Consider the following 23,356-nt stretch of genomic DNA (forward strand, 5'->3'; position numbering starts at 1 on the left):
CTCTTGGCATTTGTAGCATTAATGTTCTAGTTACTTTCTTAATAAATCTTGTATAAACCTCCCTTGGCAACATGCTGTTCCTTTCGTATCTCACAAAAGCTTGAAACCCAACATCTGCTCTTTCCATCAGCTTATCTTTGGTTATCACTAGTGCTTCTATCAAGATTTCTCTCCTTTCTGTCTTTTGATCCCCCAGTTACATGACTATAATAAATAAATGAACCTGTTTGAAGTTTATTAAAATAGCCTTGAACCCCATAGTGGCAGTATCTGCAAAATTAAAAGAATGGCCCAGCAAGGAAAAAGAAACTGTAACATTGCAAATGATTGTGTTTGAAATTCAAAATCTATTAATTGTGACAGAGAGAATTGAAAAGAGATGGGAGAATATGGAATACAAAACAGAAAAATCTGATGGAGAAACTGAGGATGTTTACCAAATGAAGAAAGTGGAGGAGAGAGTTCAAAAGATGGAAGAAAATGAGCAAAGAGATAAGAAAACTGTGGATTCTGACAACAAAGTGAGTGTGATTGGCAATGACAAGAGCAGAATATGGAAAGGAGAGGCATGTTCCCAAGATCATGTCATCCCCTTTTGTGACATTCAGACAAGCGAAGTCAACGGGGAAGCCAGATTCACTTAACAATTGTATGGCTAATTTAACAACTGCAAGGATTCAACAAACCGTTTGTGAAAAGAAAAGTCACAAAATGGGGCAAAACCTCCTTCTTAACAATTGTCTTGCTTAGCAGCAGAAACTGCAGTCATAAGTCAAGGACTACCTGCAGTCCTTTGCCACAGGATATTTTTCTGCAGAATAAAAGGATTTAAATTAAAAAATACACCCCCTCAAAAAATACACATATCCAATATCTGGTTAACAAAGGGAGGTGGCACCTTTGGACTGCAGAAAAAGAGTTTTTTTCTAAAAAATAAACAGCCAATTTCCTAAATTATATGGATCAGCTGCCAAAAAAGCCAATACAGTTCTAGGATGCATAAACAGAGGGATAGAATCAAGATCACGTGAAGTGTTAATGCCGCTCTATAAAGCCCTATTAAGACCACACCTAGAGTACTGCATCCAATTTTGGTCGCCATGATATTAAAGAGATATTAAGATTCTAGAAAGAGTGCAGAGAAGAACAACAAAGATGATTAGGGGACTGGAGGCTAAAACATATAAAGAAAATTTGCTGGAACTGGGCATGGCTAGTCTAGTGAAAAGAAGGACCAGGGGAGACATGATAACAGTCTTCCAATATTCTCAGGGGCTGCCACAAAGACGAGGCAGTCAAACTATTCTCCAAAGCACCTGATGGTAGAACAAGAAGCAATGGGTGGAAACTAATCAAGGAGAAAAGCAACTTAGAACTGAGGAGAAATTTCCTGACAGTTAGAACAATCAGTGGAACAACTTCCCTCCAGAAGTTGTGAATGCCCCAACACTGGAAGTCTTTAAGAAGATGTTGGACAACAATTTGTCTGGAATGGTAGAAGGTCTCCTGCTTGAGCAGTGGGTTGGACTAGAAGACCTCCAAGGTCCCTTCCAACTCTGTTATTCTATTCTATTCTATTATATTATATTCTTCTTCTACCACAGGAAAGGTTTGGTGGGGGTGGGAGTGGGGTGAGAAGAGACTGTGTTTAAGGGACAAATGATGGTGCCCTTTAGTTGAGCTAAACAGGCTTGGATACACCAGCTGGACCTGCCAAGGACTTTGGGGTTACCTGGCTGAAATGGGTGGCGTAGGATCCCAGAGAAATTGTGTGGCTGGAAGCCGATCCAAAATGGAGGCGAGAGTCCACCAGACCGCCAAGGGGGGGCTGCTTCCCGGGGATGCTGTTGTAATAGTTGTGTCCCGAGGAGTCTTCCTCTTCACCCCAAGAATCGTCCACGCCCATTGTCCTGATCAGAAAGACAAGTGGGGACAAGACCAACACTATATATAAATTGAATGAATGAATGAATGAATGAATGAATCAATCAATCAATCAATCAATCAATGCAACAAACAAACAGACACCAGAAACAAGGGAATAATGTCACATATTTCAGAAACATCTATAATGTGTCTGTGTGAGAGTCTCTGTATGTTTGTGAGCCTTTGTGTGAAAGTCATGTGTGTATCTGTGTGAGTAAGTGTGTGTCTCTGTGTTTGTGAGAGTATATGTGTGAAAGTTGTGTGTGTGAGTCTGTATGTGTGTGAAAGTCTGTGTGTATGAGAATGAGTGTATGTGTGTGTATGTGTGGGAGAGACTCTGCATGTGTACATGTGTGAGAGTGTGAGCATAAGCATGTATGTGTGTTTGTGAGGGAGTCTATGTGTGTCTGTGTTTGTGACCATCTGTGGTGTGAGAATCTGGGGGGGGGGGTTGTGACAGATTCTGTGCATGTGTGCTTGTGTGTGAGAGAGTCTATGCTTGTGAGGGAGAATCTGTGTATGAGAGAAACTCTATCCATGTGTATGTGTGAGAAGGGGGAGTGCGTGTGTGTAAGAAATCAAGGTGCATGTCACAATTACATGATCAAAACCCATTTTTACATGGTGTGTGTAAAATTGGGAGGGGGATGCCTTCAAATTGGGAGGGTGTGCCTCCTGCACTACTCCTAATTGGCTCTTGGGTTAGGAGGGAGGGGCTGGCTCAGGGTCAGCCAATGAGCTTAAGTGGCTGAAGGAGGACTAGAACCTGGGTCTCCTCACCCCCTAGTCTACTTTTTCCCCAGCGGATTGGCTGTTGGACTGGACTGGCCCACATTCAGCCAATGAGCTTTCATGACTGAGGAATACTAGATTGAGGGTCCCCCCCCATTCTTAGTCCAGCATCTTCCCCACTACACCCGATTGGGTCTTGGGCTAAGAGGGAGGTACTGGTCCAAAATCAGCCAATGAGCTTCTGTGGCTGAGGAGGACTACAATCTAGGTCTCCCCGTTCCTAGTGCAGCCACTTCCTCGCTATATCTGATTGGCTCTCGAGCTGAAAGGGAGGAACGGACTCACATTCAGCCAATGAGCTTCGGTAGCTGGGTTGGGGACTAGAATCCAAATTTCCCTGTCTTTGGTCCAGGATCTTCTCTATTAGATTATATTTGATTGGTTCTTGGGATAAGAGGGAGGGACTGGCCCAGAGTCAGCCAATCAACTGACTGGGGCAGGAGGGGGAAAGGGCAATCTAGAACCTGCAGGTCCAAATGTACAGATCTCCACAGGGTGCCCAATCTTCAACGCATGGGGAAACTGAGGCTACCCATACCTCTCCTGGGGTGCTACAGTTTGGGGAGGGCTATGCAGGTACTGCTTGAAGCGGAGCTCAAAGGCCTGCCCGACGGTGCTGATGATGCTTTGCGCCAATCCGTCGCAGCATTCCAAGATGTGGCAAGCTGCCAAAGAGAAAGAGAAGATCCGCAAGCAGAAGTCAAACTTATTTCCTCCCCCACAAACAGAGACACAGCAAGACACAAACAGAGACACAACAAGACATAAACAGAGACACAACAAGACACAAACAGAGACACAACAAGACACAAACAGAGACACAACAAGACATAAACAGAGACACAACAAGACACAAACAGAGACACAACAAGACACAAACAGAGACACAACAAGACACAAACAGAGACACAACAAGACACAAACAGAGACACAGCAAGACACAAACAGAGACACAGCAAGACACAAACAGAGACACAACAAGACACAAACAGAGACACAACAAGACACAAACAGAGACACAACAAGACACAAACAGAGACACAACAAGACACAAACAGACACAACAAGACACAAACAGAGACACAACAAGACACAGAGACACAGCAAGACACAAACAGAGACACAGCAAGACACAAACAGAGACACAAGACACAGAGACACAAGACACAAAGATACACAACAAGACACAAACAGAGACACAACAAGACACAGAGACACAAGACATAAAGATACACAAGACACAAACAGAGACACAACAAGACACAGAGACACAAGACACAAAGATACACAACAAGACACAAACAGAGACACAAGACACAGATACACAACAAGACACAGAGATACAAGACACAAACAGAGACACAAGACACAAAGATACACAACAAGACACAGAGACACAAGACACAAAAATACACAAGACACAAACAGAGACACAACAAGACACAGAGACACAAGACACAAAGATACACAACAAGACACAAACAAAGACACAACAAGACACAAACAGAGAAACAAGACACAAAGATACACAACAAGACACAGAGACACAAGACACAAAGATACACAACAAGACACAAACAGAGACACAAGACACAAATAGAAACACAAGACACAAACAGATACAAGACACAAACAGATATACAAGACACAAACAGAGACACAATAAGACACAAACAGAGACACAAAAGACACAAACAGAGACACAACAAGACACAAACAGAGACACAACAGGACACAAATAGGAGCGGGAGATGCAACTGCAGGAACAACCAATGCAATCTTAAAATTGGGTTAACCAAGGCAATAGGGTCGTGTTGCCGAACCCATGTGATGTGTGCTGGAAGTGGCATGCAGAGCCATCCCACCTTGGAAGCGCAGCCACACTGACTCATCTTCCGTGTTCCTGCGCCTGCAAGGATGACGGCCACCTGGTCTTCGCCCACACGGGAGCGCCGAAACCCGGAAGAACAGCAATCCTTCATGCATTCACGTGCCGGCACCCGAACCTTTGGGTTTCCAGCGCACACATGCACAATGGCCATCTCATTGTCGGGCACACTCACACGCCAGAAACCGCAACTTCTGGTGCCAGCGCGTGCATGCACAACGGAAAGCTGCTCTTCTGGGTTTCGCAGTTCCTGTGACGTGAAGGCCAGCATGGCCGTGCATTCCAGGTAGGATGGTTTTGCGTGCCATTTCCAGCATGCAGGTCAGCATGTGGTGACGTACAAGGTTAGCCTTCACTGCAATAGGGGCTGTCAATGGCAGAACATGCCTGGAGAAGTCAAAGTGAAACCGAAAGTGAAGGTGAAATCGAAAGTGAAATCAAAATCGAAAGTGAAAGCAGGGGGAATGAAAGCATAAAACTGAGGTTTTTCACCTGGATAACATTCACATTCTTTTCCCTGGTTACTTCATGGCTACCACTCACTGCCATATCATACAGGTAGTCCTTGTTTAATGGATAGCTTTTTGAGCAAGTGTTCAAAGTTACAATGGACCTTCCGAAAGGTCTGTTAGGAATGTAAGCTAACAGTTGGGTCAGCAATATATAAACCATGATGGTAGTACTGTAGCGTTAAGTACTGCTGTAATGTGATTGGCTGCTGTTACCTCAAGCAGCCATAAGAGGGAGCCAGAATGACTGTTAGCTCTCTGTTTGTTAGATGCTGATCGGTGAATACTGCTTGTCAGATGAATCGTGAGTTACTGTGAGTTTTGCTACTGTTAGCGACTTAATGTGCTGAACTGATTATATGATACTGGACTGTGTTCGATGGATAACTGACTGACTGAACCGTGTGTAAATTGAACTCTGAATACCTCTATTTTCCACGAAAGTAAAAACCTATTTAAACTGCAGTGTCTCTGTATGCTGGTTTGTGTGTTCTTCCACATCACTCTTATTACGCTTCTCTGCAAACTCGCTCTTCTAACAGGGAGCTTACCTAACAAGGTCCTTACAACTCGATTTCAAAGTTCCAATGGCCACACCCTCTGTCACGGGTAATGTGATTGCCACTTGGGCTCTTGGCAACCGGCTCGCGGTTACGGCTGCCTGCAACATCCTGCTGTCGTGTGACTGTGATTTTGGGAAGGTTTTGTTAGTTTCTAATCTTTACTTCTAGTTGCCATCAAAAATGCCCACTGGGTATAATGGGTGTGTTTAATGACTAGTGGAATTGTTTAACAACCACCACAAAAGTTATAATATTAGGCACTGTCGCTGAATGACTGTCCACCACTTACTGTCTACGGAGATTCTCAGTCCTCCAGGTCAAGGTGCTTTTTCGAGAGGCAACTGGACTCCCTTTGTTTTTTTATGAAGTGAACTTCATAAAGTTCATCCCATTAAGTTAATTGGATGAACTTCATAAAGTTCATCCAATTAACCAGTGGAATGAATGTCTTTCCTTCAGAAGTTGTGGGTGCTTCATCACTGGAGATTTTTAAAGAAGAGACTGTCTAGTCACTCGCCTGAAATGGTACAGAGTCTCCTGCTTGAGCAGGGGGCTGGAGTAGAATACGTCCAAAGTCCTTTCCAGCTCTAATTCTGATTAACGCAATGCACAATGCAGGAGAACAAATCCATTAGAACAAGATTCAGCGGTCCACCTGCATTTAAAAGACAAATGCCACTCTTTTGAAGACCCCCAAAGTCCACATTTTGGACAGAGAGGACAGCTGGCTTGAAAGAGGGATCAAGAGAGGCCCTTGTGTCAAAATTGAACAGCCCCCTCTCAACAGAGGGGGAGGGATACGACGTCATCTATCTCCATTCTACAACACGGTCCTTTCAGCAGTTCCAAGAAGGCTCCACACCCATTTGCACCACTCAGGTGATCCCGAGGACACAGACAAACCTCCAAGTGGCCTCAACGACTCTCTAAAAGGATGCAAATGACCAGCTGTCTGCAAGGAATATAAATCCTTCCATTCCCCACTATTCAGTCAATGTGAAGTGAAACATCTTCAAAGAAAAAACAAAGTCCAGTTGCCTCCCGAAAAAGCTCCTTTGGGACAACCACGACCTGGATGACTGTGAATCTCTACAGACTGTTAGCTGTACAATTTGGGATGAACACGCTTGGAACGGTGTGGGAGGAGGAATGGATTTCCAGAGGAAAAATTGCAGACTACAGGAACCATTTGCACTAGGTGCAAATGAGGAGACAGATAACTCCCCAAGTGCTTCAAGGACCCTCTAAAAGGATGCAAATGACCAGCTGTCTGCAAGGAGTTTAAATCCTCCCATTCCCATCCTCCAGTCCAAGAGCTGAAGAAGCTTCTTGGATGTGAAGCGAAATGTCTTCGAAATAAAAACAAGGAAGACCAGTTGCCTCCTGAAATAAAAGCACCTTTGGGACTGCCACCCCTTACAATACCATAATTCTGGGTTCATTTATGATGATACCTTTGGGATTATCTGTACACACTACAAGCAACCCATGTGTTCCTAATACCTTCATACATAGCACGTCCAAGATCTAAAAGTCTTGTCGTGTTTACCATCAACCAAAAAAAGCAACGAACACAATCAACTTTGATCCATCACAATCTTCACTTAATCCCTTTCGGTAAGATTGGAAAGAAAGGTGTAAATTAGAACAAAATTAGCTAAGGGTCAAGAGACAGCGCCGCTCAATTTAAGCACTTTTCATCTAAGATGCCGTAAGCATAACCAACGCTCGGTTTCACCCAGACATCTTCCCACTATTATCCAGGGAGCATCTTGGCATGCCAACATTTTATTTATTTCTTTATCAAATTTAGATACCACCCGTCTCTCGTTGCCCACGTTCCTCCAGCTTGGCATTATTGACGCCCTCGGTTGTCTCTGCAACGCTTAACATCCTACATTTTTTTTAAAAAAAGCCTGCAGAGCAGAGATGGAATTTATTATCTGTTGAGGGGTAAATCTTTCAGCAACGTGATAGCATAGGGAGCAAAGAAGAGCGGGGCTCAGAGGAAGAAGATTGCCTAAGGCAGCTAGCCAAGAGAGAGCAGAGCTGATAGCTGGTCCCAGGGTGCCCCCTTTCAGCCCCTATGTTACAACCCTCGCCCTCCAAGCTAAGGGGCAGGCAGAACGTTAGCTGTCTCTTATTTTGTTGTTGCAGTGCTATTCCTTCAGGTTTTCACATTTCAAACCATGCTGTTCCTTGCAAATCTTAAGAGGCGTAGCATGCATTTAAACAGGTCATTGTCAGGGTTCCAAATAGCATCCAAAAGTAAATCAGAGTCCGAGGCAAAGTATTGCTCAAAATTCCAATTGATTAAGAGAGCCGTGTTGGCACATCTGGGAAAACCCGAATCTGAAAGCTTCCCGGTTTTCCCCACCCAGTTGAAAGTCCAAGATCTCGCCCCATGAATTATTGATGCAAAATGATGTTGTATGTATGGATTCAATATTTAGAATACCTTGTTGAAAATTAAGAAATAATAATTATAGTTGAAAAATTGGCACATAACAATAATGTATCTATGTTTACCAAATGAAGAGTTTGTGACCCGATATATAATTGCAAGTGGGGACCATGGAAAGGACGCACGAAATCTTGTAACCAAACGACACGCTATATGAAATGGAAGAAGGATGTATGTGTTTTACGTTTTTGTTTGTTCTTGTTTGTTTAAAAATTAAAAATTAAAAAAAAAGATCTTGCCCCCACACCCACAAGTCCATCCCATGGTCCAATCTCCCACTGCCATGCTGGCAGCTTCCACCCATCCAGTTCCAGTCAGGTGCGGAGAGTTCAGAGAGAAAGGATGACCTTGGTTTTCTAGAAAGAATTTTGTTCTGGCTACATATCATCTAACTCCGTACAATCCTCCCTCCCATTTTCCCACAATAGAAATTGCATAGTAGAATAATAGAAAGTGTGGCAGGCCAAAGATCCAAAAGAAAAGATGGCTGCAGGCCTGACTTTAAAAAAAAGAAGAAACCACGAAACAGAAATGGTTTACCGTTCTTTTATACACACGCACCCACCCACACAAAATCAGAATAATCAAATTGGAAGGGGCCTTGGAGGTCTTCTAGTCCAACCCCCTGCTCAAGCAGGAGACCTTATACAATTTCCCACAAGTGACTGTCCAGCCTCTTCTTTAAAATCTGCAGTGTTAGAGCATTTGCAACTTCTGGAGACAAGAAGTCCCACGGATTGATTGTCCTCGCTGTCAGGAAATTTCTCCTTAGTTCTCTAGGTTGCTTCACTCCTTGATAGTTTCCATCCATTGTTTCTTGTCCTGCCTTCTGATGCTTTGGAGAATAAGTTGGCCCCCCCTCTTCTTTGTGGCAGCCCCATAGTTATTGGAACACTGCTATCTAGTCCTTTTTTGTCCCCAGTCTAGATATGTGGATGTATGTACAGTATACTTTTATGTGGTGTGTGTGTGTGTATATTGTTAGTCAAGATGTTGTGTCCGACCCATCGCAACCCCATGGACAACGTTCCTCCAGGCCTTCCTGTCCTCTACCATCCTCGGGAGTCCATTTAAGGTCACGCCTGCTGCTTCGGTGACTCCATCCAGCCACCTCTTTCTCTGTCATCCCCTTCTTCTTCTTTTGCCCTCCATCTTTCCCAGCATGAGGCTCTTCTCCAGTGAGTCCTTCCTTCTCATTAGGTGGCCAAAGTCTTTGAGTTTCCTCTTCAGGATTTAGGACCTTCTAAAGAGCCGTCAGGGTTGATCTCCTCTAGGACTGACTGGTTGGATGGCCTTGCAGTCCAAGGGACTCAGTGCAGGAGTCTTCTCCAGCACCAGAGTACAAAGGCCTCCATTCTTTGGCACTCAGCCTTCCTTATGGTCCAACCTTCACAGCCATCCATTGCAACTAATTTTCAATGTAGAGACATTTATCGTGCAGGGGATGGATTTAGGCTGATAATATATATTCAATATATTATCCTATACAAAAGGTAGTCTTAGACTTATGACCATGGTGAAACCAGAGGTTCCTTTGCTAAGCTAGGCAGTTGTTAGAGTGAATTGGGCCACTTTTTTAACCTTTTGTTGTTGTTGTTGTTGTTGTTGTTGTTGTTGTTGTTGTTATCACTTGAGTTGTTCAATGCAGTTCCCCAATCTTTCCGGCTTTGCAGACCAGCAAGCGGGGAGAGGAAGAGGGGATGGCACCACATGAGCATGTGCTCGCCCACTGCTCGTGCAAGCGGGGATGTATATGCCCACCTGTGTGCGCTCGCCCGCCTCTTCCACAGCCCAGTTCCGAATAGATCAAGTGCCCCAGGGGGTTAGGGACGCCTGGTTAAATGTATAGAAATAAGTACATGGAAAGAATAACAGAAATAACTACCGTATTTTTCAGAGTATAAGACACACCTTTTTCCCTCAAAAAAGAGGGTGAAAATCTGGGTGCATCTTATGCACTGAATACATCATTTTTGGCCTCCCAAAGCCCCGCCCCCTTCACCAAAATGGCCGTGCATAGCCTTTAGGAGCCTTGCAGACTGCTCCTGGGGGCTGGGGAGGGCAGAAATGAGTGAAAAACAGGCCATTCTTTTTCCCCCCTCCCAGCCCCCAGGAGTACTCTATAAGCCTCCTAAAGGCTATGCATGCAATTTCCTTGACAAAAAACGGGCCCATTTTCATGAAAAATTGGCCGTTTTTTGCTCGTTTTGAGGGGGGGTCACCCCCCCAGGAGCACTCTGCAAGCCCCCTAAAGGCTATTCGTGCCTTTGGGGGGGGGGGGGGAACGGACCTGTTTTTGTGAAAAACAGGCGGTTTTGGGGAGGTTTCCAGAGTGCAAAAACCATTTGTTAAAAAAATGTGTCTCTTCAAAACCTTGGTGCGTCTTATACTCCGAAAAATACTGTAGTTGTTAAATGAATCCCATTCCCCCCATTACCTGTTGGAAGGCCAGCTGGGAAAGTGTCAGATGGGGATCACATGACCCCAGGAAGCTGCAACCTTGTGCAATTTAGCAGCTGTGATCTGCCGCCGCTTTCCTCTAAGTCCCATCCAGAAGTGCTGCGCGCTTTCCGGATAGGACTTAAAGGGAAGCGGGAGCTCCCAGCTGCTAAATTGCACAAGAGACGCTCTCTCTCCCAGCAATAGCAGCAGTGGAGAGAAGCAGCTGCTGACCCAGAGACCACATGGAGCGTCTCCGCCAGCGAGCGAGCCTCGGCAAGGGACAGCTGAAAGATCTCCGCTGCAGCGCTTTAGGTAAGAACCACAGGTCTGGTAGTTTGAGGCCAGAGGGGGGCAGCGGCATAAGGGTGGAGGCCCGGGGCAAGGCTGAAGCCGGGGAATGGCGCATTCCCCGGCCGAGGCAGGTGGCGAGCAGGTGGTGGCTCCGTGGCAAGGCCAGAGCCGGGGAATGGCGTGTCCCTGGGCTCCAACCCAAGGCGAAGGGCGAGCAGGTGGCAATCTTATGTTTGATGAGGCACAGAAATTAGCTGGACGGTCTGGACCATGTGGCGAAGGGAAGATAATATATAGGGCAGGGCGGGGTGGAGCACCGGTGTTCGGTTTTACCGGTTCTCCAAACTGTGCAAAATCATAGCAACCAGTTCATCCAAACTGGTCCAAACCGGCTGAATCCCACCCCTGAAAGGGATGCTACGATAGTTGTAACTGCAAGGACTGGTTGTAAGCGATTTTTATCAGGGCAGTTGCAACTTCAAAGAGTTGCTAATTGAATGGTTGTAAGTCGAGGAGTATATCACAAAATGCACAGACATGGGTATGTGTTCTGACTCCCCTCTCTCCACGCCTGTGAACAAGCCAAAAACACAGGCTTGGCTGTTTGCCACTGTTTAATTGAAGATAACAAACCTTTTGGCCGAAGGCCCAGATAACTCAAAATACAAGAAAAACAAACCAGATATTCAAACGCGGCTCTAAGACATCGACTCTCTTCACTGCTAATTTCAAATGGTTGTTTCCTGCAAATGTCCCCTCCCAACGCCTCACCTATAAGCTCTCTTGGGAGGGATCTACAACCACCTGTGCTAATTATCATCTATGAGCCTGCCTAGGAAGCTGCTGCTTTCGTTTCTCAGCCCTTCTCACTCTAGCATGAGGGACTGATTGCCTTTGATCCTCCCCACTGCTCCATGCCTCAGGCGCCTCCTGGTGACCAACCAGCCCCTCTGGTCCCTGCTCTGAATCTGCAACCTGCACAAGGTCTTCCACATCATCCAGGGCAAATTGAAATGATCCCTCGCTATCCGAGTCCAACATCAGCTGAACCAGAACCTGCTGGGCCACAATAGGTATGGATATGGATATATCAACCTATGGAAAAAATTGCTGACATCTGGTGTATGCATCAGTCTGTACACGCAGATGAAACATAGCGTAATTTTTAAATAACAAATTTTGCAAGCTTCTATACCACGCCACGGTTCTAGCTTTTAAAAAGCGGGATGCTATTTCTCCAATCACACTCACCTCGCTGGTTGATGGGGTCCTTGGCAACATAAGCGACGTAATCGGTTGTATCCTGGATGGAAATATAATTCAGGAAAAAAAGAGAGTTAAGTTAAGGAAGCTGTTGAGGCTAAAAAGCAGGACTTACAGTTGGGAGGAATTAAGAGGAAGAAAAGTTAAGATAAATGTAGCCTGAATATGTTATGGGATGGGATGGGATTGAAAAATGTTAGCAACCGGTTCTCTGCCTGCTTGCTGGAAGAGCGTAGCCATGGGGGCGTGGCCTACTTGGCTTCCTGCACCACGGTGGGGGCGGGGGCGTTTTCACCCTCTCCAGGCTCTGGAGATTTTTGTTGAGCCTCCGAGAAGGCGAAAACGGCCTCCCTTGGGCTATGGTGGCCAGAAATGGGCCCGTTTCTGGATGCCTAGAAGGTCCGTTTTTCGCCCTCTCAGAGCCTCCACGTGGGCCCTGCATGGATCTAAAATGATGAACAGGCCGCGTGGAGACTCCTGGGAGGAGAGGGGAGGGGTGGGTGGGGCCAGCCAGTCCTTGCAATTATCGGTTCAGCGAACCAGATGTAAAATTAGTATCCAGTTCGCCCGAACCGATCCAAAATGACTGAATCCCACCCTGGTTATGGTCATGTTCATTAGCATTCCACAACCTCCAAATATGCTGCACTACAGCTCCCATAATCCCCTGCCAAGGGTTGAGTGTGATTTTTTTTTAAAAAAAATACCATTAGAATGCAGAGCTGGGCCAAAGATGGGAAAGATATCAGCACTGCACTAGTTTAGCTGACGAAGAGGAAAATTTTATTTGCAGAGGGTGTGTGTGACTTCTGTATTGAGCAGTTTCATTGGCCAGATTTCATCCTGACCACTTTTCTAGGTTTGTTTTTAATCCCCAGTTTTACATTCCGCGGTCAGAATGTTTCCCATGGTGAGAGTTGGTCAGTTGTGAATAAAAGACGGGATGTTTCTTTACAGGAGGGATTTCAAGGAAGTTGGGAAGGCCTCTGAGGGAAGATGTGGTAACCCTGGGTGAGGGGGTTGAACTAGATGACCTCCGCGGACCCCTTCCAACCTTCTCATTCTAGGATTCCATAAAAGAATAAATTAGCCGAGGTTATGGTTATTAACCTTTGCTTAGCATGCTGCGGGAATGCATCTACTAGATCTTTCCTTGACCTGGGTAAAAGCAGACTGGGATAATGTCACTCAATCCTTCCTGACATTGTTTCTCAAGATTGGCAGCTTGAAGACTTGGGGACTTCAGTTCCCAGAATTCCCTAATGAGCTATGCTGGCTGGGGGATTCTGGGAATTGAAGTCCACAGGCCTTAAAGGCCACAAGATTGAGAAATACTAAATGAAGCAATACAGAAAACTGTAACTCTTTAGTGCCATCTACTGGGTGCTTGAATGTTTCCAACCCAAATAGAAGAATGTATACAATGAGGGATGTCCATAGGGCAAAAAAGTCAAGATGGCTGCTCCACCATCTTGGTTTTTTGGCCTATCTCTGCCAGGGTTCTTTCTTGACACATACACCAAACCTTTCTTTTCCTCCTTTATTTAAATCTTTACATATTTTCGCCTTTATTCAGAGTTTCTCTGATAAACCCAGGAGCAAAATCTTAGCTTCAGCCCCATTTCTGTACTTCCTTCAGATTGCACTCTATATCTGAGTCTTTTTTTTTTCCCCTTCATCGACTTTTATCTGTTGAAGCTCAGTAGGCAGGATTGTGTGAGGAACTCCCTAAAAATACTAAATTAACTTTTGGGGTCATGTTTTAACCAAGGATGTCCACAGCATGATTTTTTTTAAAAAAAAGTCAAGAGGCTGACATTAGCTGGGTTTTTAGATTTTTCAGTTTTTAAAATTTGGTGTATTTTATATTCCTTCTAGTTTTTAAAGCATTTTAATGTTTTTTTAAAAAGCAAAAGCTTTAAAATCTTTTTAAGCTTTTACTGTTTTTACTCTATTCTTCCTACGCCGATCTACGGCAATAATAAATATTTTACTTGACTCTATCTATATGATTGAAGCCCCACCCCTTTTAAAGGAGGCGTGGCTTCAATCCCACAGGCAGAGCTGAGTTGCCATTTTGACTTCTTTGACCTCTCTTGGCTTTTGGCCTTGATTTGAACAGATTAGTTTTACTAATTGCAATGAAATGGGCTGATCCCATCTTGACCTTGGTGAGGCCATAACGTGGGGGAAGGGAATATCATATTTAGGATTATTATTTTTTATGGGAAGATGTCAAAATTCAGAGTAATTGGGGAGGGGGGGGTCAAAAATGGTGTCTATGATGATGCAATGAAGTCTTCTGTAGGAAGTTCGCACCCACCCACCCCCTCCTAGAGGAATGAAATATTTTAGGAGATATTAAAAAGGCAGAATATTATGTTTCCCTGGATGAGAAAAGGAGAAACATGTTTTTAAAGAAAAAAGAAGCTCCCTGCCCTACCCCCTTCAGGTCCAGGGTGATGGGATTAAGACATGGCCCTCAGCACATGATAGGATTAGCCCTCTACCCATCTCACCACATGGCACCTGGGAAGATTTCATCACCCAGCAAGGCTCAACCAAGCCTGGGACTCAGGACAGCTTATAGAGTTGCCCCTGCATGACCCCATGGGAGTCTGACAACCAATCAGAGTACAAGCTCAAATTCAAAAGAACAGAGAGGGTATAAAACTCAGGCACTCTTCCCTTTTTTTCTTCACTCAACATCTTCAAGGGATGTGATCCTGTCCACCATCAATAAACCTTCTTTCCAAGCAAGTTCCATGAATCCAGGGTCTTTTTCCCCACTTGGAAATGATCCCAGATGGGCATTTCTCCCAACAATTCCTCCCTCTATTACATCAAGGTTTCCCAATCTTGGCCACTTTTAAGATATGTGGACTTCAATTCCCAGAATTATCAACAGTGGCTTCTCTGGCTGTGGAATTCTGGGATTTGAGATTTACACCACTGGAAGGGAATAGTTAGGAAACCCCACCCTATAGGGACACTCCCTGGAAAGCTCTGACGTCAACACCGCTTGGCATTCTGGGAAAATGAAATGACCAGCCAGCAACAGCTCAGGAATGCCAAAAACAAAACAAAAAAAAACCCAAACTTTAGAGGAAAAGGGAGAAATGGATAAAACGAATGTAATGTAACGACACCGCTTGGCAGGATGGCAATGAATGGGTCCACAAGAAAATGTGGTGAACAATTCTACTCTGTCGTTTTTAAATGTAAAGTAGCACCCCAGTTTGACTCAGGGGGTCAGTCCTTCCTTTCTATAATAATACAATACAATACAATAGCAGAGTTGGAAGGGATCTTGGAGGTCTTCTAGTCCAACCCCCTGCCTAGGCAGGAAACCCTATACCGTTTCAGACAAATAATGATCCAACATCTTCTTAAAGACTTCCAGTGTTGGGGAATTCTTCTTTAACCTTTGCCCATTTTTGCAGATATTTCAGTCTGCAGAGCTCAGATTTCAGGAATCCCTCCACATCACTGAACTTCATCTCCCAGAATGCATTGCAACAGCCTGGCTAGCTGGAAATACCTAGTCCCGTGATGGCGAACCTATAGCATGCCTGCCACAGGTGGCATGCAGAGCCATATTGGCCAGTACGGAAACCTTCATTTTCAGCCTTCCGGAGGGTCGAGGGAGACTGTTTTCATCCTCCCCAAGCTTCAGGAAAGCCTCCGGAGCCTGGGGAGGGCAAAAATCCACCCCCACCCCCACACGGGGGTTGCATGTGCATGCACCGGGGAGTCACTTGCACATGTGCTGGGGGGTTGCTCGCACATGCACAGGTGGGGGTCGTGCGCGCGCGCATTAGTATGCACGCACACAGTTTTGACACACCTTTAGAAAAGAGTTAGCCATCACTGACCTAGTCCATACGTCTTAAAGTGGCCTACTTTGAAAAAACTAGACTCCTGAAATTCAGAGCACTTTGCAAAAGTGGTTTCCCACTGTTTTCTCTCGCCTAAGATTTCCTGGTGGTCTCTTTTCCCATAGTAATCAGGGCCAAACTTCGCCAGCTTGCAACCTCAGAGAGGAACTCCCAGCGATATGAGCCATGTTGGCTGGGAGCCACACTGCAAGTCATACTGGCTGAGAATTCTTGTCTGAGGTTGCAAGTTAGGAAGGGTTGGCCTTCCTTAGTGCTGGAAAAGAGACCACCAGGAAATCTTAAACGAGAGAAAGCGGCAGTAAACCACTTCTGTGAAACTGACAAGAATGGCATTGGATTAGAGGAGTCTAAACCAGTGTTTTTCGAAGTAAGCCATTTAAAAACATATGGTCATCAACTCCTAGAATTTCCCAGCCAGCCATGCTGGCTAGGGAATTCTGGGAGTTGAAGTCCACACATCTGAAAGTGGCTAAGGTTGACAATTCAGTCCTGTGGCCTCTCAGGTTTGAGTCCCACAACTGCTTAGCCTGCAACAGCAAAACTCCACAACCATCTTCCTCACCTGTGTCACAGATCCACAAAGGATCCTGGTTACACTATCTGGCTTATTTTAAAACTGCTCCAGTGGTTAGCATTTTATCAAGAGAAGCAGAGACCGAATCCTGGCCTAATTGCCAATGTTTTCCAGGTTGCAAATGCCACACACCAAATTGGCCGTGCTCTGAGCTCTCCCAATCTACAGATCCATAAACTGAAATGTTACATATCCTACTTGAGCAAGGGGCTGGACTAGAAGACCTCCAAGGTCCCTTCCAACTCTGTTCTTCTGACCCAACGGGTTAGATTTCGCCCTATGTGTTGCCTCAGAAAAACAACCTCACCAAGATCAAAAGCTAATGGTTGTGAGAATGCAGCCACTGGGTTTTTTAACTCATCTCGGCTAAACGGGGCGTGTGAATCTGGCTAGCATTTAGCAGGGCGCAGCAGCTGCTTCCTAGCTTCTACGCAGGGAAGGAAAAAAAAAACCCAGCTCATTAGTTGTTAAATTGCCTTTGTTCATTTCCTGCAAGACAGAATCTCTTGCTCGCTTTTTCTGTGACATTTACACAGGCCAGACAAACACTTTGAAATTTTGACACCTGAGCAAAGGGCAAGCTTTTTTCTCTGGCCTGGAAACGGGGCTTTTGTTGTCTTCTGCATGTGTGTGTGTGTGCACGCAGGTATATCTGTGTGTCTATCACACACACACACACACACACACCTACATCTTTTCTACCTTCACGCCTCTGCCTGAATTTCAGCCCCATCTAAGGGAAATTTTTTAGCACAGACGTCTTTATAAAACACTGTAAAAAAACTGCATCCAGTTTTGGTCACCACCACACTATAAAAAAAGATGTGGAGACTCTAGAAAGAATTCAGAGAAGAGCAAGAAAGAGGATTAGGGGACTGGAGGCTAAAACATAGGAAGAATGGCTGCAGGAACTGGGCATGTTTAGCTTAAGAGAAAGAAGGATCAGGGGAGACATGATAGCAGTCTTCCGATATTTAAGGGGCTGCCACAAAGAAGAGGGAGTCAAACTATTCTCCAAAGCACCTGAAGGCAGGAGAAGAAGCAATGAGTGGAAATTAAACAAAGAGAGATGCAACCTAGAAATAAGGAGATATTTTCTGACGGTGAGAACAATCCACCCATGGAACAGAAGTTGCCTTTGGAAGTTGTGGGAGCTTCATCCCTGTAGGCTTTCAAGAAGAGACTGGACTGCCATCTGTCAGAAATGGTGTAGGGTGTCCTGCTTAGGCGGGTGGGGGTTGGACTAGATGACCTACAAGGTCCCTTCCAACTCTGTTAATCTGTAAACACCATACATTTAATCCTCATCTTACAACAGTTTATTTAGTGGTCATTCAAAATTCCGACGGTACTGAAAAAAGTGACTTATGACCGACTTCACACCAAGGACCATTGCAGTGTCTCCCATGAACACGTGATCAAAATTCACATGCTTGTCAACTGGTTCGTATTTATGACCTTTGCAGTGATCTGGGGTCATGTGATCACATTTTGGGATCTTCCGACTAGCAAAGTCAATGGGGGAAGCCAGAGTCCCTTAACAACCATGTTACTAACTTAAAAAGTGCAGTGATTCACTTAACCACTGTGGCAAGAAAGGTTGTAAAATGGGGCAAAACTCGCTTAACAACTGTCCTGCTTAGCAACTGAAATTGTGGGCTCAATGACGGCCGTAAATTGAGGACTACCTGTCCCAGGTAATACCACATCATTATCATCGTAATTATTATCTTCACCATTATTATTTCAAAAAAACGTTATTGTCATGTTCTCCAGCAGCAGAATTTCAGGGAGTCCTTGACTTACGACCACAATTGGGCCGGGGACTTGTTGCTGAGTGAGTTACACCCTGTTCTTTGTCTTGGTCTTTAAGTGAGCCAAGCAAATCCAGCTTCCCGGATTTGGCTTTGCTTGTCAACAGCCGGCTGGGAAGTCACATATGGCAATCCAGTGATGCTGGCTGCTGTATTTGTCTTAAACAAAGCACCGTTGTAACTTTGAAGGATCGTTAAACTAATAGTTGTAAGCCGAGGATTATCTGTAGTATCATCTTCGTTAATTAAGAGTGCCGATCTTTGATTTTAGACTAAGGCTGCTGTTTCTATGGATTGTGCTAAACATAGCTGGAAAGCAATTGTTGTGTTTAAAATATTGTTGTTGTGGAACGTATTTTCTTAGTTAAATAAGATGAAGAGCCTCTTTACTAGGAGGATTAAGGTTCAAGTAATCGAGTCTTCTTTTTTTCATCCATTTACTTCATGTCCTTTTCTGTTTCTCCTTTCCTTCCCTTTCCTTTCTTTTCTTTTCCTTTCCTTTCCTTCTCTTTTCTTCCTTTCCTTCCTTTTCCTTTCTCTCCCTTCCCTGTCCCTTTTTCTCTTTTCTTTTCCTCCCCTCTCCTCTCCCTTTTGTCTATTTACTTTCTTCCCCTTCCCTTCTTCATCCATCTTCTTCCTTTCCTCTCCTATCCTTTTCCCTTTCGTCTATTCTTTCTTCCTTTTCTCTTTCCCCTTCCCTTCTTTCATCCATTTGCTTCCTTTCCCCTCCTCTCCTCTTCCCTTTCGTCTATTCTTCCTTCCCTTTCTCTTTCCCCTTCCCTTCTTTTATCCATCTACTTCCTTTCCTCTCCTCTCCTCTTCCCTTTCATCTATTCTTCCTTCCCTTTCTCTTTCCCCTTCCCTTCTTTCATCCATCTACTTCCTTTCCTCTCCTCTCCTCTTCCCTTTCGTCTATTCTTCCTTCCTTTTCTCCTTCCCCTTCCCTTCTTCATCCATTTACTTCCTTTCCTTTTCTCTCCTTTCCTCTCCCTTCCATCTATTTACTTTCTTCCCTTTCTCCCTCCCCTTCCCTTCTTCCTGCATTTACTTCTTTTCCTTTCCCCTTTCTTTCCCCCTTCCTTTCTTTTCCTCTCCTTTTTCATCCATTTCCTTCCTCTCCTCTCCTCCCTCCCCTCCCCTGCTTTTTTACCCATTGACTTCCTTTCTTTTTTCCTCCCCTCCCCCATCTATTTCCTTTCCTTTCTTTTTTATCCATTTATTTCTTTTCTCCTTCCCTTCCCCTTCCCCTTCCTTTCCTCCTTGCCTTCATTGTTGCCTTTTAGATATTATTTTTTAATCACCTTTTCTTGCAGCAGTGGAGTTTGAAAATAGAAATTCTCCTGCTTGCCAGGGTCATATTATCTGCTGCTTTGAAAATGTCAACTTTGTTAGATTCTGAGATAAATGACCTGAAGAAGGAGCTTAGCTCAGGAACTCACAGACAATGACTGCCATCTAGGCACCACTACTTCACACAATGTCTCATTCATCTTCATTTAATGACCCTATAATCCCATGCGGGGTGGAGTCTGGGCAACTGAATGGAGCTAGCGGAGTGTTTACTGGCCAGATGCCCTTCCTGTCACCAATGCAGAGTTTAGTTCAGCAGATATATTCTCATCGTGCCCAGAGAGAGAAATATCTGCCTCTACCTAGGATCGAACTTGTCAGGAATGTAAGCTAACAGTTGGGTCGGCAATATATCAACCAGGATGGTAGTACTGTAGCTTTAAGTACTGCTGTAAAATGTGATTGGTTGCTGTTACCTCAAGCAGCCATAAGAGGGAGCCAGAATGACTGTTAGCTCTCTGTTTGTTAGAAGCTGATCAGTGGATGTATCGTGAGTTACTGTATTTTTGCTACTGTTAGCTGCTTTGTGTGCTAAACTGATTATTAGATAGTTCTTCCATACTACTCTCATTACCCTTCTCTGCACACTCGCTCTCCTAATGGGGGGCTTACTTATTTAACACTGGTTATGGACCCAGAGTGTACCAGACTTGGCTAAAAAGAGACTTGGTGTTGATACACAATACCGTATACAGACAGCTGTTTAGTTTGTAAGTGTTACTATTATGGAGAAGATGGCACACGCCCCACCAGCAAGTCTATCACTACTAACCCGTTTGGATGGGACAAACTACGTTTCCTGGTCTATGACCAGGATTGCGAGGCGAGAGCTCCACCTCTAGGCCAGCGCACCACTCTCACACAATGCCTCATTACCCTGTGGAAATCATGGCCCTAAGACCAGGAATGGCCACCAAGTGGGATGGCTTTTAAAGAGGACCAGACAACCAGTTACCTCAGGGGTGAAATCCACTTACCTTTGCTACCGGTTCGGTAGCAATGTGAGCATGCCTCACAATTTTGGACAATAGAACGTGTTTTGTCCTACTTTTCATTGTAAAAAAGTTGGTCACCTTACAATAGGACCACCTGAGCATGCGCAGAGCGTGCCTGCAAAGGTAAGCAAACAGCGAGAGGGGGGGAATCTGTTGTGCCACGCAATTTAAGTTAGCTAGAAAGCAGGAAATCCTGCTTTTTAGCTAATATGAATCACGCGTCACAACTGATCATCGGAAAAAACGGTTTGCCCGAACCGGTAGCATTTTTTTAAACTACCGGTTCGAGTGAACAGGTAGCATTTTTTTTACTACTGGTTCTACTGAAAAGGTAGCATTTTCTACTACCGTTCAAGCGAACCGGTCCGAACCAGTAGCATTTCACCCCTGAGTTGCCTCCTGAAAAAGCACCTTGGGGACATCCTGCTACAATACCTTTAACATTATTAAACAAAAACTACATCTGCCTACCCCACGTGGTTGGGGAAGATTCAACAGGTGGACAAAAATGCCAGATCCAGTCTGAACATCTGGCTGACTATGCACCTGACCATAACAACATATTGATAACAATTCTGCATTTCTTCCCTGTGAATCTAAGCTCCCTCCCATGCACAGAACACAGACGTTCAACGTTCCCCTTACCGTGTCACCCCCCGAAGCGAAGGAGATAGATTGCATGTGGTGATTCGCGATGATCTACAATGGAAACAGATAGATAGAGATGGAAGGGAAGGTATGATCAGCTTTGTGAGGAAGAAGGGAGGGAAGGCCAATAAAAAGGCTTGGACATTGTTCAGCAATTAGCTGAATCATATTGTTCTGGCCTAGGTTTCCCGAGAGCATGAAGCAAACTCCTTGTCATGACAAAAAACCCTTTTAATAAGTTACTGTGAATTCTGCTCTTTCACAGCCAGCAAAGTCTTTCAAGGGAGGATTTACAGTCACAGACCTTATCTGGCTTGGAGAGCTGACAGGCCGAGATCTGCAGAACTTGGCAAGGAGCCTCAGAAAGTCACGAACCAATTAAGTGAACTCATTGTCTCCTGCAAACTCCACTCCCCTTTCGCTGTGGGATGTTGCGACAGGTGTAAATGCAAGGACCAATTGAAGTCAACACTGCCGTAACTTCAAACAGTTGCTAAATGAATTGTTGTATGTTGAGGACACCCTGTAAGTTGATTTTACAGCGAGGCAGTGCTTTCTGATTTTACCCCTTCAAGAAAGGATTCCCTAATGGACTGGGATCACCCATATGGCCAATCCAAGAATCTCACTCTAAATTGGCAACATATGCCTTATGCTTTATGTTTTGTGGATGCAGGAGATTCAGGCAATTCAAATGAGTTTAAAGATTTATTTGCAAGCTTAAGCTCTCTACAAGAATCTGACCAACTAACAGTCAAAGGAAATGAGTGGGAGATAAGAAGTCATTCACGGTGGGCTGGTTTAAGATCTCTTGCAGGCGCGCAGGGACTCGTGACTTATGATGTGTTTGACCCAGAGGTGGGTTACTTCCTGTTCCGCCCAGATTGGGCAGACCGGTAGTAGAGGGGGTGGGAGGCTCCGCCCACCCACCGATACACTTCTGCACAGAACCTTATGCCTATGCACAAAAGCATCACACGAGCGAGCGCATCCAAACAGGTAGTAAAACAATTGGCAACCCACCCCTGGTTTGACCCCTCCCATGGGCTCAGGCTGCTCATCCCCTACGGATTACTAATCTCAGCAAAACCTGTTTTGAAGCGAAGGTTTTCAGATTTGCCTTCTTCCAACACATACCTGAGGGAGGAGTCAGATGGCAGATAGAACGACCCATATGGAGGAGGATGGAGGTCTCACCTGTCTGGTGGTAGGGATCATCAGGTTCAAGCCATCGATGGAAATGTTGACAGCTATGCTAATGCCGGCAAATCGGAGATTGCTCTTGCCAAGAATTGAAAACAGGCTTTTGTTTGGCGCCTGGGAAAACAGAATCAGAGATCAACCAATCTGTGAAAGCGCTTCAACCCTCTGTCAACTCAGCAACCTCAGTGATGGCTAACGTCAGCGTTCTAAATACCATGCATGAAATCAATCAGACCAAGGCAGAATCATCCTTAAAGTTCCAATTTAATTATACAGGCATATTAGCACGTCTGTGGAATTCCAACTCTGATTTTCTTCCTGGAATTCCACCCAGTTGAAAGTTCATGATCTTATCCCCACACCCATAATCCCATCACATGTTCCAATCATCATCTTCCACGCTGGCATCTACACCCCTCTGCTTCCGGTCAGGTGTCGCGGTGCGGAGACAAAAGATGACCTTGAGCTTCTAGAAAAGAATGACAACAATACATTCCACAAATCTACTCCTTTCTATTTCCCCCTCCCAACTACTACACTAATGAAACACATAGGAAATTATAAGAAAGTGTGGCAGGCCAAAGATCCTAAAAAGAACATAACTACAGGCCTGACAGCTAATCTTTTTGGTGTCGAGTGCCCAATCATCCACCTCTGGCCTACTCCCAAATCGAGACCTGTTCCTTAGCTGTTCCCTTCATCTGGCAACTCTGTGCATGTGTACACTGGGAACAG

At 44.9% G+C, this 23,356-nt stretch overlaps 1 protein-coding gene across 1 annotated transcript in view; it reads right to left on the reverse strand.

The window, feature by feature from the left end:
* Positions 1-23,356, reverse strand: part of SHC2 (SHC adaptor protein 2) — a gene marked incomplete at its 3' end in the record, with an annotated part of 65,034 nt that overhangs the window by 15,866 nt on the left and 25,812 nt on the right. Inside the window, exons 4-8 of the mRNA XM_081938134.1 lie at positions 22,616-22,735; positions 21,416-21,469; positions 12,127-12,178; positions 3,257-3,383; positions 1,733-1,910 (exon numbers count right to left, since the gene is read on the reverse strand). Coding sequence (XP_081794260.1) covers positions 1,733-1,910; positions 3,257-3,383; positions 12,127-12,178; positions 21,416-21,469; positions 22,616-22,735 — 531 coding nt within the window. The remainder of the gene's footprint in view (positions 1-1,732; positions 1,911-3,256; positions 3,384-12,126; positions 12,179-21,415; positions 21,470-22,615; positions 22,736-23,356) is intronic.

The sequence above is a fragment of the Natrix helvetica genome, assembly GCF_964273705.1.
Source record: "Natrix helvetica genome assembly, chromosome: 1".
Taxonomy (NCBI): Eukaryota; Metazoa; Chordata; class Lepidosauria; order Squamata; family Natricidae; genus Natrix; species Natrix helvetica.